General features: G+C 40.7%; 1 protein-coding gene across 4 annotated transcripts in view; it reads right to left on the reverse strand.

Moving 5' to 3' along the window:
* Positions 1-15,380, reverse strand: part of ST7 (suppression of tumorigenicity 7) — a 159,775-nt gene that overhangs the window by 68,656 nt on the left and 75,739 nt on the right. For all 4 annotated transcript variants that reach the window (XM_075727865.1, XM_075727864.1, XM_075727867.1 and 1 more), the window contains exon 2: positions 6,559-6,641. In XM_075727865.1, the coding sequence (XP_075583980.1) occupies positions 6,559-6,641 (83 nt within the window). The remainder of the gene's footprint in view (positions 1-6,558; positions 6,642-15,380) is intronic.

A 15,380-nucleotide genomic window follows, 5' to 3' on the forward strand; every position in this document is an offset into this window, starting at 1 on the left:
TAATTACCCACTGAAAGAGATCTGGATCAGAGAGGAAATTAAGGCAAAAGATCATTTCTGCACCACTTCTGAAACAAAAGGCCACCTCATTTCTGTCATATACATACAGTGGGGAGGGGAGCTGGTCCTCACAGACCTTGTCCCCTTCACAGCAGTAGCAAATTTCTCTGGGCTCTTGCTAGTTGGTGCCTGTGCTTTCAAATTGGAACAAGGTCAAACCTCTCCAAACCCTCAAGGGATCTTTGAAACCATTGTGTTCACAAAGGCCAAGTTAAAACCCTGTTCTGAACATCTCCAGCTTTGTGTGCTTCGAAATCCAAATCTAGAATTTTTATTTTTTAATCTGGTATGCGTAACGCTTAATGTAAGAGTATTTTGATTTTGGAAAACCCTTATTGATGGTTTCTAGAAATGCATGGCTATGAAAAAACAACTTGTAGGTGACAAATATATTTGGGTTAAGTAGAGCTGGTTGATCACTTGTAAGTCTTCTTAATGCATTTCAGATACTTGCTTTGGACTATTTTTGCTTTTGCTTCTCTGTACAGGTAGTTCTCTTCCCCTGTGCAATGGAAACATCACAGTCATCCTCTTTCTTATCTCTGCGCTCACATACAGACAGTCCCAGATCATTTTATTTCTCTGTGTAGCAACAAATCTGTTCTGCATCACTTGGATATCCGATCTTCCCGCCTGGTTTTTCAGAACAGATATTCCATGATAAATGCATCAATTCACAAGGGATGGTTTTGATGGTCGTTCTCACTGGACCAAGTAGTGATGTCTATCAGTGATTTGAATTATGCTTTCCTGTTTATCATAGCCGAGACAGGCATCCTCTCACAGCGCACACTCTCTGTAGTCCGCTCCTAGTGTATGTGTACCAAGTCTTCAACAGAAGCAGTAAAGGATTTTGTCTGCCGGCAACTTCCACAGCTCGGAGTTCTCATTCAGCCTGGTAATGAGGCTTCCAGGTCTCAGAGGAGTAAGATTTGGAGGACTCTTCTAATATGAAGGATGGTAAAAACCAATCTAATGGATTTAAATTAAACTTACTCTCTTGAGGAACAGGGTAACGATAGCAGAACTGGATTCAATGGTTAAGCCCATTTGATAAATAAAAGGGGACCACAGCAGAGATTTGGCTGGCTCAGTCATCCATGCTCTTTGTTTGCCAGCACACTGCCTGGCTTGTGCCAACCCTCCCAGGCAGTGGCTGGACATGTTCTGGGGATATCACAGCCCAGGGGCTGTTTCCAGTAGACAGTATGGAAGAGATCATCCTGTTTTGGCAGGATGTGACTTCGGCAGGATGCCACTTGCCTTTGGACAAAGCAAGCCCCCTAGTCTGTTTTGTTTAGCTGTTAGGGGTAGCCAGTGACTCAAACAGATCCTCCAGTCCTGCCCAGCTTGGTTCCAGAAAACAGTACACCTCTGACCATGCTCTCACTGTGTCAGTCTTGAAGGCTATGTGCAGCCCCATTCCTTCTGGTTAAAATACCCCCATTTAGCATCCTCTCAGACTCTGCTCCTGGTTACCGAACCCCCACTTGTCTTACCCAAGGAGTCGGCATGACAAGATATATGCAGTGCTAACAAGCAGCTTATTCAAAATAAATAGCTATTTACTTACACTTCATCTATCTCTGGAAATACAGAAATGGGAAAGAAAATAATATATTGCCTGGACTAGGTATAGTACTTCTTTCAACACTGGGGAGGCCCCAGCTACTTATGGTACCTTTCTCTTGTCCACGGACTGGGTTATAGCCTGCCTTCCTGCAGACCCTTCCTCTCTCATCTGCTCCTTGGCAAGTGTTTCCAGTTTCTTAGGAGCTCCCTACAAGGATTCTGCCCTCCCTGACCTGTCAGCCTCCGCTGGGCAGAGCAGAAACTTTGAACAATTACCACATATCGCTTTTCAGCCGCCAAAGATTGTCCCTGCACAATTGTCAGACTTTCCTGGAGTCTGTGGCAACGCCCAGAACTCAGTCACCTTTCTGCCCCTCTGCAGCAGACTACGTAAAGGTAACGAAACAACCAGAAGAACAATTAGTATCTACAGAAAATAAGACAGGTTCCTTCTGTGTTATTCAGGTCCTCTCTCAGACTTCCTGTACTAGCACCATTGGCTACAAAAGGCTGGGACTCTCACATACTAATACACATACTCGGGTGGTAGCAGACAGCCCACCTGCTCCACGCTAGCCAGTGTGTAGACTCAGCACTCATGCTCTACCTCTTGTAGACTGGCTTTCTAATACTCATCTCTGAAAGACCTGGTATTTGTTCACTGCAGAATGCTTCTCATTGTGTAGCAGAAAACTCTTATTATTGTCCCAAGCTCTGAAGTAGAATAACAAGGCATTCTTGGTGGAGATTCAAGACTGGGGTTCACTTCTGCCCTTGCTTTGTTAGAACTGAGACTCCATCAGTTTGCAGTGCAAATGCCACCCGCATTTGCTAAACAACTTTCACTCTGGTGATAACTGCATGTTAAATATGTGGCCTTATTTAGAAATCTCTGTGGCATTTACATAGTTCCAGTTCACAGCACTTACTGGATGTCAGTTGTGTTTCATGACAGTTTTATTACCCTACCTGTGGAAAACCTTCACCTCTCAGACACTGAACACAATACAGCTCCTTGTATTCTCTGAGACAGAACTGTGTTTTTTACTGGATTAAAAGTAACTGTGGTGGAACCAAGTTTCCAATACAATATTGCTAATGCAGCTTGGGACTTAATGTGGTTCCTATTTTTGATGCCTAAAATAGTGCAGGGATGAAATTAATATAAATTGTTCATTTTAAATGATGTGCTGTAGTCAAGTAATTATTAAGGAGAATGCTTGAGATGGAAAAGTCTTTTCTGTACAGTTCTGAGCTATCCAGGAAAGAAAAAGGTCTGAAATCCTTGCTTCATTTAAGTCACACTGCCTACAGCAAGGCCAGAATTTTACCTAAAGAATGAAAACAAAGTAAGAGACAAAATAAGACAGGAGAGTAGTGTCTTGCAGAGGAGTCACGTAGCACGCAATTGCCCAAAGCTGAACTCGGCAGAGTCATTGTTTCATGACCCAAACATGAAATAGGAAAAGCATTCACTTTCCCATCGGTTACCACACTTCTGAAATGATGGAATTTTCCATCATTTCATAACCTGCAGTGCTGTGATTTCTCCTTCTGGTTAGGAATTTCAGCCAACTGATAATGGAAAGAAATCTGCCAGACCATATGGTGGAAAATTCCAAGGAATATTAGTACAGCTAGTCTGAAAAAATACCCCAGCAATGTAGATTTGGCAAGAGTATGTTTATTTTATAGAAGAGTTTAACTTAATACCATTAGCAGGATTAAGAATGCTTTAGAACTGCAGATGCTGTGTAGTGTGACAGGTAAGTGGGTGGTAATGCAGGCAATTCAGCATGTTACAGGGCCATTAGTAAACATCAAGATTATTAAGAAACAATTAATCTGAAGCATAATTGGGCTAGTGACTGGCTAGCACTACCTCACTAGAACTTACTCAGCTGTCTTTCCTGATGCATGGTCTGTTCAACTTGCAGTTCCTTCTTTCTGTGACCATGTCTGCTGAGTTCCTTTTCCATCATCCAATTCACAGACCACATGTTCCTCTCAGCACAGACACCGGTCCCTACAATCTCTCAGTCTGTGTCTAAACCTCCATCACCTCACTGTTCCTTCAACTTGTTCATAATGGACTTTGTCAAACAGCATTTAGTGAATTTCTTCGGTTAAGGCTCACTCAGTCTAATCTCTTCTTGGAAGGCTTCTACCAGCGCCCTTTTCCCCCTTCTTCATATCACAGTCTTGAATACTCTTTGCCACTTCCTTCTTGTACTTTCCATGAAAGTACAGCACTTAGAAATTTCTTGCTCACAAGTCTCCTACTGAGCTCATGCCTCAGAAGTTGCCTTCATGATTACAGTACAAAATGTACCTACATTTGCAATCATGCTATACAAAGAATTTAGTTACAGATAATTTAGTCTCTCTTTAGGGTTTTTGTTCCTGTTTGATTCTGTACAGTATTTCCGTAGGGCACAAACTGTCTTTTTCTTGCCACCACCTCCTGCTGTCTTCACTCTCCAACAACAAATATGGAATTCTGCCTGTGTAATCCATGTTATTTCTCTCATTCCTTCTCATCTTGGCGGTGAGGCCTGGCCTTTTGAAGGTTTCTTCTTTCTGAGTGACAGTACTAAATGTAACATTCAGTATTTTCCTCCCATGCATTTGAGTGAGTTGTGCTGAACTGAATCCAAGTCTTACGGGTCTGGCTCCTGTTCATATTCTGAAAGATCCGCTGATGTCTCTGGAGCTCTGTCCTGTGCTTTGGGGCTCAATCCGTACAAGGATGATGAATGCCCAAGGTGCAGACATTAAGTAATTGACTTCTGCTACAAGGAAACCCCGGAGCAAGGCACAGCAGCAGTGCACCTGATGCTTTATACCTGAAATCATCTAAGTGATGAGAGTCTCACAGGCATTCAGGAGTCAAGGATACCATTTCTTTGTCTACATCAGCTACAAGCAATGTGGTGCGGACTTCCCACACCAAACTGAAAACAGTTTAGTTAGGATCCTAGCTGCTTCCAGGTTTCTCTGAGGTCAGTAGATCCGAGGTAATCTGAACCAGCCCCTAGCCATGTCTGTCTCTTTCCACTTACCACTATGGTAACTACACTCAAATTGGCCTCATTGGTCTCCCAATTTCATGCCTAGTTTGGTACGGTGAAGGAGGGTCTGCAGCTTGTATCCAGCAGATTCTAAAAGCGTACAACTTGGTTTTAGACAAAGAACCTTCTTAGCGTAGACAAAGAACCTTCATTGAACAAACACGACTAAAACAAAGACAACCTTCCCCTGAGGAGGGGAACTGGAGCGGGAGGTGCTGAGCTCTTCTGCCTGGTATCCAGTGATAGGACATGTGGGAATGGTTCAAAGATGCACCAGGGGAGGTTTAGACTGGATGTTAGAATCATAGAATGCTTTGGGTTGGAAGGGACCTTTAGCGGTCATCTAGCCCAACCTCCCTGCAGTGAGCAGGGACAGCTTTAACCAGATCAGGTTGCTCAGAGCCCCGTCCAACCTCACCTTGAATGTTGCCAGGGATGGGGCCTCCACCACCTCTCTGGGCAACCTGTGCCAGTGCTTGACCACCCTCATGGTAAAAAATTTCTTTCTTATGTCTAGTCTAAATCTATTCTTCTTTAGTTTAAATCCATTATTCCTTGTCCTGTCACAACAGGCCTTGCTAAAAAGATTCTCCCCATCCTTCCTGTAGGCCCCCGTCAAGTACTGAAAGGCCGCAATAAGGTCTCCTCACAGCCTTCTCTTCTCCAGGCTGAACAACCCCAACTCTCTCAGCCTGGCCTCGTAGGAGAGGTGTTCCAGCCCTTGGATCATTTTGGTGGCATTTCTTTACCGACAGGGTGGTCAATCACTGGAACAGGCTTCCTAGAGAGGTGGTCGATGCCCCAAGCCTGTCAGTGTTTAAGAGGCATTTGGACAGTGCCCGTAATAACATACTTTAACTTGGTCAGCCCTGAATTGGTCAGGCAGTTGGACTAGATGATCATTGTAGGTCCCTTCCAACTGAAATATTCTATTCTATTCTATTCTATTCTATTCTATTCTATTCTATTCTATTCTATTCTATTCTATTCTATTCTATTCTATTCTATTCTATTCTGTTCTGTTCTGTTCTGTTCTGTTCTGTTCTATTAATTTGTGTAAGTAAAAAGCCAATTCTCAGCAGTGAGGAAACAGAACAGCCCAGTAGAAGCTTAATACTCTAAGTACACCATGTAGATCCTTAGATTTTTTACCTCCATTTGTTTCTATGAAGACATTGAATAAAATCCAGAGCAAATGCTCTGCTTTGGACTCCTGCACTGTGATGATATTGTGATTCACTACACAGCATCAATTTGCACAACGAAGCCCTCAGGGATTACATATGGGAGGAGGGATTTTTAAATGCTTTAAAAATACTCTTCAGACCTATAAATGAATAGGCAGATATGTATTGAGAAAAATTTTAAAAGTGAAGATCTGAAATAATTATCCCTTGGAATCTTGGCACCAGCACTGGCTTCATTGCTAATATTCTGTTTGCTGTTTCTCTAATAAGTCCTGCTGTAACTTTCTGAAAGGACCATGCTAACCTGAGATAGTTGGTACCTCTCCTCTTCTTCTTTTTACCATCCTTTTTATTTCTGTAGTACTTGTTGATGGAAACAATGTGCAAACACTTGTTATGAATTACTATAGGGTTGTTAGTGGGGCACATTGTCCTTCAAGACTATTTTTCTTCAAAGACACAGAGCACTGAAACATTTTCTCTCTTTTTTTTTTTTTTTGTTCCCACAGAAAAAGAAGTACAAATAAAGAAATACAAATTTTATGTACTGGAGAAATGTAAGTTTAAGGGGAAAAAAAAAGACACCTATTAATCTGGATAAGGCCTGAAATCCCATTCTGGATAACAAAATCAATTTGTAAAGTGATATTAATATATCTAGTACTTACCAAAATAAGTCCCGAGATTAATGAGGAAGTGCCTGTCAGGGCAACATAGAACTTGGGGGTTAATGTGTTCAAAAACATACTCACTGAAAAAGAAAAGAGAGGAAACCATGAGTACAAGAGCAGGATATGTTCTCCACGTGTCCCCTCCTCCTCCCAACTGCTTTCCAACTTCAGATAAGTTATAACCTTAATCCTCATATAAAAGACAGTTTAAAGAACATCCTGTTCCATCTGCCTAATGTGATAAAGCAGAGCATTAGACTGCCACAAGCAGAATTTTGTTTTCACAACAGAGTCAATCACAAGGCATTGGAAAACAGTGGCACGCGTGTTTGGGTCTTTCCTATTCCAGTCAGTGCTCCACTGACACCAAGTTCAGGATTCCCCATGATATATGGAAGACATTTTGTTATCTGCCTTTGCTACTCCATTGCAGTTACAAATCTTAGGGGTCAATCTCAATGTCCTGCATTCAACATTGTCTCAACGTCCTGTATGATCTTGGTGAAAATATCTGGACAAATTTTTAAAAGTCTCTTATTTCGCATTACCTTGGTTCTTCACTTACAAAGTAGGAGATGATAGTATTTCCCTAACCCATTCCACTGCATTAAAGTTGGTGAACCACTCAGTAGGACAACAGTGAATAAATGCATAAAACAGATTAGGAAAAGACCTAACTGGCTTTCTGATAATTAGGTGTGAAAATCATGATAGCTGACCAGATCATCTGGAGTCTAGGGCAGAAGCAAAGCCAGACAAGCCGCAAGGAATGGCAATTCCATCTGTATGGGCTTCTAGAATTTCAAAGGGCTCTTCTAGTCATACCACATTTTGGAAGCTGCTGAAAGAATCACTAGGTAGTCATGCTCAGCTCCCCACAGAAAAATTCTTATGGCCTTAAGAGAATAAAATAATCTTTTTATGGGTTTTGGATCACTCTACAGAAGCTACTAGAGAGAACTGGAGCTCTTCCACTAAATTCTAGATGTTTAAAGAAAACTCTCAACTTCTCCATCTTCCATAAATGAAAACATTCTCTATTAAACTACATGGAGGCTTAGAATATCTTCTGTAAAAAACCCTACTGGTCTCATCCTTAACCAGTGCCAACATATTTATCATACATATATACATATATGTATATACAGGCATATATATTTTTATATATACATGCATCCATGACTGAAGAGGGAACTGACAATAGTTAGCAGGTAAATTTAAAAGGCTTGTAGCAGACTACCAAACAGTCATTAAAAAACACTGATAAAAGACCTGGATACACAGGTAGGAGGCCCTCAGTTCATTCTGTTCCCTTTAGAAATGACACTTACTGAAATTAAATAATATGGAGCCAAAAAATGAAGAGAAGACAACAACAGCAGGATACAAATCATCAAACATATGATTAATTTTCCATGACCAGTAAAACAGAAAATTGTTTTCCAGAAATGCATCACTCAAAGAGACTGAAACCCTGCAATTCAGCTGCTTTGTTTGGGTTTTGGCTGCATATTTTGTATTTTTTTTTCTTGAAAAAGCCATAAACTGTTAAAATGGAAGTGCCATTTTCTGCTCCACTGGAGTGGCATTAAGCACCAAGCTGATATAATAAAGAACTAGTTTGGTGGTTTTTAATTCCCTCGTACACTTTCTTTCACAAATGAGTTGGATGCCAGGTTCTCAGCTAGTGTAAATCAGCATAACATCCTCAGTTTTACTGTGTGCAACACAGCTACACTGATTTATACCAGCTCTGACTGAATGGTTGGGATTTTCCCACATCTTTCTTCTTTTTTTTTTCCTGTTCCCATTCTTTCTTTCTTTTTTTTAATGTCTAATACCAACTGACTTTGAAATAGTAGTCCCTACTTTCTCCAGCCCCAGTACCTGCTAAGAAGGAAAAGGAATGAAAAGACTGAAATAGTTTTGGCTTCTACAAACCACCCATGAGTCCTTTTGAAGAAACATTCCTCGTTCTGGAATGCAAACGTAAACCAGAGACATAATCAAACTGTGTCACTGGGAAAATTTCAGACTGCCAGTAAAATTCCTTCCTCTGCTTAGGTCAGGATATTCCTGAGAGAGAATATGCTATGATGGGATATAGATGTCCCTGTCCCCCATGTAGCACAGTGTTGCTGCAGTGCCAACAATAACATGAAAAGCCAAGCAGCAGGAGACTTTACAGACGTGGTTTCTCTTCTGTTCCTCCACCATAGCTTCACAGCTCATGGAATGCTGGAATTTTTCCTACTAAACTGGAAAAATTTTCCCATTACCGTGGAGGAAATTTGATTTCTAAAGTTGTGAAGCCACCTAGGTCTCCTGTGTTTTAGAAGATTCCATATGAGGATATCCATTGAATAAGGATATAATCTCTTTGTTTTAAATTCCTATTGCCTGTTAGTGAAACAGAAATGCTGCAAAGAGAACAAAGTTTCTTAAGCAGTGATGAGATACTCACTTATCATTGCTAACTGCCATCAATAAAACTCGCTTTGGGAAATGCATCCCCATTTGGAAGAGCCCTCTCAACAAATTAGCTCCATGGAGCTCATCAATGGAGTAGAATGAATGAGGCTCTTAAGAAATGCTGTTAGCTTTTCTCTGTCACCACTCTTTTACAAGCAATGTATGCTGATTTATAGACAAACCCTCAGATCTGTACGGAGATAGGATTTTATCTATCTGCCATGTGCACCAGTGTTACTGCTTTCTTCTTTGCTTGCGTGTATACTGGCGCTCCTTTATGCTCTCTACTACAGGCTGCTACAATTCTTCACTTAGTCATGGGAACTGGCAAGGTGAACACAGGTACGACGCTGGATGCCTTTAGATTGTATGGGCCAGACTCCCAGCTAACTGGAATAGCTCAGTAGATTAGCTACAGTTGCACTCAACTACCAGAGCTGCTTATCTGGACTGTATCCCCCTAATCCTTTTGCTATTCGTCCTCCCACTCATTAAATGCAAGAATCTTCTGTTCCACTATGAAAACTGTCAATTCTGCCAATTACTAACTACCCTCCCAGTCCCTTTGTCTCCATAAATATTACTAACAAAAGCAAACATTTTCTAGTAAGAAACATATCTCCAAAACAGTAAAACTAAGCACTGGAGGATCTGTAGTCAGATTATTTTTATTCTGAAGTCAAAAAGAATTCAGTCCTTGTTTCCGTGGAAACTACATCAAGGTCCAGTTCTCATAATATTAATTGCCAAAGTAAAAATCAGCCCACTTTTGGGTTATCTGATACGTATCATTATCCAAAAAGGAGTATTTTTTTACAGTCAGCATTCTGTCACTGGAGAAATCACTATCATATCCAATGTCTACATCCTGTAGTGTATGCAGGTTTCCTTCAGGGTGTTGCAGTAAACTAGAGCCATTAGATAATGCTAAATGTCTATCTGCCTAAATTTGGGTAGGAGTATTTTTCTTCTCTATTTCACTTTGATGAAATAGCAGGATTGAGGAGCAGAGAGAGATTTCTGAGAAATGAGAGTTGAAGATACCAGCAGAAGATGACTGCGGAATAAAGAAGCCAAGTAGAATCACCAGTGAAAGGCGGTACTGTATGTCCTTTCTTCTGAATTCCTAACATGCCAGTGTATGCCTAATTATTGCTGTCCACAAAGGAAAGATGGTGCAGTTGTTCAGCTTGGAGTATCATCATCTGTAACTTGGTAGGACTTAGAAAGGGCATCTAATGCGTATCTAGAGAAAGAAACTTGCCTGATGTTCCTACAGTGCCTACTCATTTGAATTACTGTTAAATCCCAATTATTCCCACAGGCTTTTGATGATGAATGATTTATTTTATGTCTGTTAGTAGAGATGATGGAATACAGTACAGCCTGTTTTCTTTTAAAGAAAACCAGCATGACCTATAAATGCTGTCTAAACAAGCCAAGCATGTCTGCTTATGAGAGGCTCCTGGCCTTACAAATACCCACCCCCCTCTTTCTTCCCTTCTCTTTATTGCTTTCATTGTAATCATGCTTAAGTCATCCAGAACAAGGTACTATTCATATTTCCAAAGGTGCCTACCTTACACTGGTAAATCATTCCATCCTATTGTACAATATCTAGGGAAGGACTCTTATTTCATTGTTAACTGTGCATGCTCACAGAGATGAATTTACATCCAATTCAATTCATGGCAGACAAGCTAAAAAAGCATACAAGTCATATCTAATATTCCCCGTTGAGGCTATCAAAAAAGGCGATTGGAATGTTCTTGAAAACTGATGCCGTTTCATTCCTGTTATATATGTTATTCATTGCCAATACTTGTGATTCATTCTGAACATGGGAATAAACAAGAGAGAAAAATCCAGGTATTTTTCAAGTGACAAAATCCTCAAATCATGTAAAATGTATCACTCAAGGTGGTAAAGCACTATGTTGCTTTACAAATTTCTTCAAGGACTTGAGGTATTCAGATTTCAAGCATGTGAGGAACCACAGTAGGAGGGAAATACTGGGGTTAAACTGCTCAAAATATTATCGTGCTGCTCTATCAGTTAATTACTTAGAAGATCATTAGGGGAGGGAGCATTGCAAACTACCTACTATTCCCACGTGTGGATCTACTAAAATTACAGCCCCATTACCTACTTCTGAATGTGAGGCTATGTAGCTTGCACAGTAAGGGGCAAATAAAAATTTAGTAGCAATGCTACATAAATCATATACACAAACGGATTAAGCAAAGATTTTACTGCATCATTTATGGCACTTCTAAGAGGAAAAATAATTCCCCCTACAGAATGTTATCTTAAGGTACAGATAAACTTAAATATATACCAATAACTTAGTATAAATAAAAACATGCATTACAGACCCAGAAATAAAGATCAAACATAAACAATCCAAACATATTGAAATACACATGAAAGCACAGCTCTTTTTGTGCCAGTATCTCTGTGCTCCTAAGTGAGACAAGGTTTTTGGGTACAGTAGTAACTTTGTTGAGAATGAATAGCCAAAAACCACAGAAAAACTTACAGTCACAGAGCCCTTCTTGTGCATTACTGGTCCTTAAGTCATCACGGCTATAATACTTGTGCCACTAAGAAATTTTGCTGCACTTTCTGTCTTCACCCTCCGTAATATTTGCTTGGTATGCAGACCAATGCGAATTCTTGTAACACCAGTGCCAAGAGCCCAAATCCTTTAGACAGGCGACAAGCTAAGAAACCTATCGTTGAGGACCTCTGACACAGCAATTCCGCTTCTTTTCACTGCAACCATCCATTCAAGCTGGTGTTCAAACATGGTACAGAGGATGGGGCAGTGACTGGCTTATTGCACAGGGGCCTCAGCATGGATTAATGCAGCCCCCAATTCAAAGATGTTGCAGCAGTGAAGAACTCTAACAAAGAGGGCAAAATAAAGTTCAACAGCTTTCTTTTAGTAAACGTGTAACATTCCCCTCTCTGAGTATGGAGCACTGCATACTCTTGACTTTAACTGCACTATTTATACATAATCCTTTTGAACCCTCAACCCATTTCTCATAAGAATGTTAACAATACACTGTTGGGAAAACAGGCTGAATTTTGCTCTATATACTATGATGGCCTCCAGCTCAATATAAATACAAACCCCACCAGATTTAAAGCTAGCATGGGGTATTGTCTCAGAAAAAAACACCTTTTGCCATTTACCAGGGTTTTCCCTGGGAAGCTACCAAGATTGGTTTTTAACTTCTTCAGACTTCTTGAAGAAAGTACCACAGGAGAAGTAAGCATTCAAAAGTTTAAGAATGCTGCAGAGTGAGTTTCATTTTCACTTGCTGCAAGTGCTATGGAACTTCCTTCTGTAAGGCCTTTCTGTAGATCCATTTTCAAAACTTGACAAAAATTGTCACTCAGAAACTAACATGTGGCCATTCCTGGCAGAAACAGCCGGTGTCTCTGTGCTGTGCACAAGGAAATCCAGATGCCCACTCACTTTGTCCAACCACCTACTCTTGTCCTAAAGGCATGAGGCTGAATGAGAGTCACATTCAGACGTCTGGAGCCTAAGCTAATGGCCAGGGAAGTCGTCTGTTGCTCTCAGCGAATGCTGGATCAGAGCCCAGCTCAGAGAAAATGGTGATGTGCCAAAAGCCACCTATGACTTCAGATAAATAATGAACTCTGATTAACTACATAGTTGCGCCTAATAGAAGTTCTGCCCTTACAGATATTGCTAATTACTGAAATAAAACTTTCTGGACTGAAGACCACCACACTCTCTCTTCCATGTTTCCACATCTTAAATGTGGGTTTTCCCTTTCAACAGAATACCTTTACCACAATAAAAAGGGAGAGTGAGCAGGGATGGTCTATTTTGGAGAGAAGTTGGGTATCACAGGAGAAAAGCACAGTCCAAAGAGAAGAAAGAGTGGACGGCAGTAATACAGTACCAGTTCCAGGTCAAAAACATTCAAGTTCATTTACTTATAACTGAAAAATAAAGAATTTTGAAGGTGGCAGATGACGGCAATAACATTCTCTCCACTTTGTGACCCAGTGGCCCACTAAGCAAATTATGTCCGGCACACAAAACTGAAACAAATCTTCGCAAATTCAGTCCATCTTTTCCCAAACAACTCTGCCTGAGGATTACTAACAAATTCAATTTAATAATTCCCATTTTAACGCATTAAGTATCTGAAACCCAAAGTGACACAACAATCAGTGCTGGCCTGCTTTTCAACACCAGATCTATATTCATGTTATAATGTCCAAAAGTTATCAGATCAGTCAAAACTCTGGCTCAGTCCTAGCAGGAATTAGTCTGTGCTGGTTCTGAAGCTTTTGGGACTTACATGAATATACTGTGTCCTTCAGAGTGCGTTAACCATTCAGCCTGTTAGACACTAAGATTGCTCATCCCCACTGAGAATAATATACAGTGAAACGTAACTGGTAAGAGACAGGAGCCATCACAGAACTGCGGGCAGAAGGACATACAGGTGAATGAAGGAAACCAGATCTGGAAGACAAAAAACCACTTAGACACTACTGTGACTTGGGGAAGGGAAAAGAAAACCAGACTAGAGATAGACAAGTATAATACAGAGATGAGTTAAAAGAAAATTAAAAAATGGAATGGCAATAAAAATCAACATGCGTAGAAAGAAAACGATAGAGACAAGAACAGCAAAACCAAAATATACACACAAGAAATGACACATGCATGGGTTATTCTTACTTTAGCAAAGGATGGTTTGCAATTCAGAAGTATCTATTCACTGGGAGAAATAAGACTGCCAACGCTAACAGCTTTGGTCACTCAGGAAGAGATACTGTCAACAAGTTATTCCTTGGTATCAAATACACCCCAAAGCCTTGTCTCACAAACTAAGGCACTTAACACAAGATGCTACTGAAGATTCCTATTCCCAACTATATTTTCCCAGAATGACCTGCTAAGGTCCGCTGCTACATTTTCCCCCAGCAACAGACAGGCTGCACATACGGGCACAGGATGCACTATACCCACGCCAAGAGAAACATTCTCTCTTGTGAATTTAAATACTAAAACCAACTTAGGATAGCTAGACTCAAGCACAGTACTTTGCTATTCCGTTTGTCTGAGATCATGAACTCCCTACCTTGTGGATTTGGGGAGAATAAAGGTATGGAGAAAAAAAGATCAACCTTCCCCCATGAAAGCAGCTATTATAATGCAAATTTGCTGCCATATAGTTGCCCCTGCCAAGGGACAGGGACATTTCCTCTTGCTTTCACAATGCAGTGGTGACATGAAATTACACAGCTCCTGTTAACTGCAGAGCATGCTGCATGAACACCAAGATTTGCTAATATATTGGCAGCAAAAACCCTGTCTAAAAAAACCCAAAACCCCCCAAAAAAACCCTCCCCCAAAAAACCCCTCAACATTTCCATTTAAAGAAAAAGAAAACGAGGGAGAAACAATTTCCTGGGACTTTACAGCCCTTAGCTGGTAGGGATTCAACTACTGTGCATTTCTTTATGACCATCACAGTGCACTAACGCTAAAAGCAGACTCCTGGTATTAATAATGTACAAGTGGAAAGGAGGAACTGGGCCAAATAAGAATGAGGCACGAAGCATGAGCAATGACATATTGAGCATAGATATTAATATTTGGCTTTTTAGAGATGTGGATGTGTAAAACTGGGTTGCTGCATGGTTCTTAGTCAAATTCTCTTGCAACACTTTCAACCTCAATTCTTCTAAAATGAGGTTGCTTGCAGATTCATTTGAAATGCTGTCATTATACACGTCTCCCCTGCAGATTTCAAAGCTTCAAGAAACATATGAGTCCCTGCCTTCATTTTTACTTCAGTGTTGCACTGCATGAGGGAGCGCTCTCAGATTTGTGATGGGGGATTTCCTTCACTGTGCAATCCTACAAGGTGGCTTTGTAGGCAGAACCGGTCCAGATAGTGGAGAAGGCACCTTCACAGTTAGCTTGTGGTTTCCTTTTATAATGACACATATATCAGCATGTGTGTGTACCAGCAATCTCCCCAACACAAAAGCAGGGGAAATTCTGATGTGATGCTACAGTCAAATGAGGGTGCATTCCCTGATGGTCTCTCATCTGACCAGAGGAGTATCACTGTGTATAGACATCTTCTACCTTCTTTCTTGTAAGAAAAAGCAGGAGTATACTGAGCTCTTCAGAGTACAGCTGTTGCAGTTTATCGGGTAGATGATTTTAAGACTTTTAAGTCTTCAATTTAAGGCACACAGCAATTGGGCTCTACTGAAAATCAATAGTAATGTATTTCATTGCAAAAATGTACCTAAACACTGCAACAAAACAACCTTAT

This window comes from Pelecanus crispus, chromosome 1 (assembly GCF_030463565.1).
Source record: "Pelecanus crispus isolate bPelCri1 chromosome 1, bPelCri1.pri, whole genome shotgun sequence".
Classification (NCBI taxonomy): Eukaryota; Metazoa; Chordata; class Aves; order Pelecaniformes; family Pelecanidae; genus Pelecanus; species Pelecanus crispus.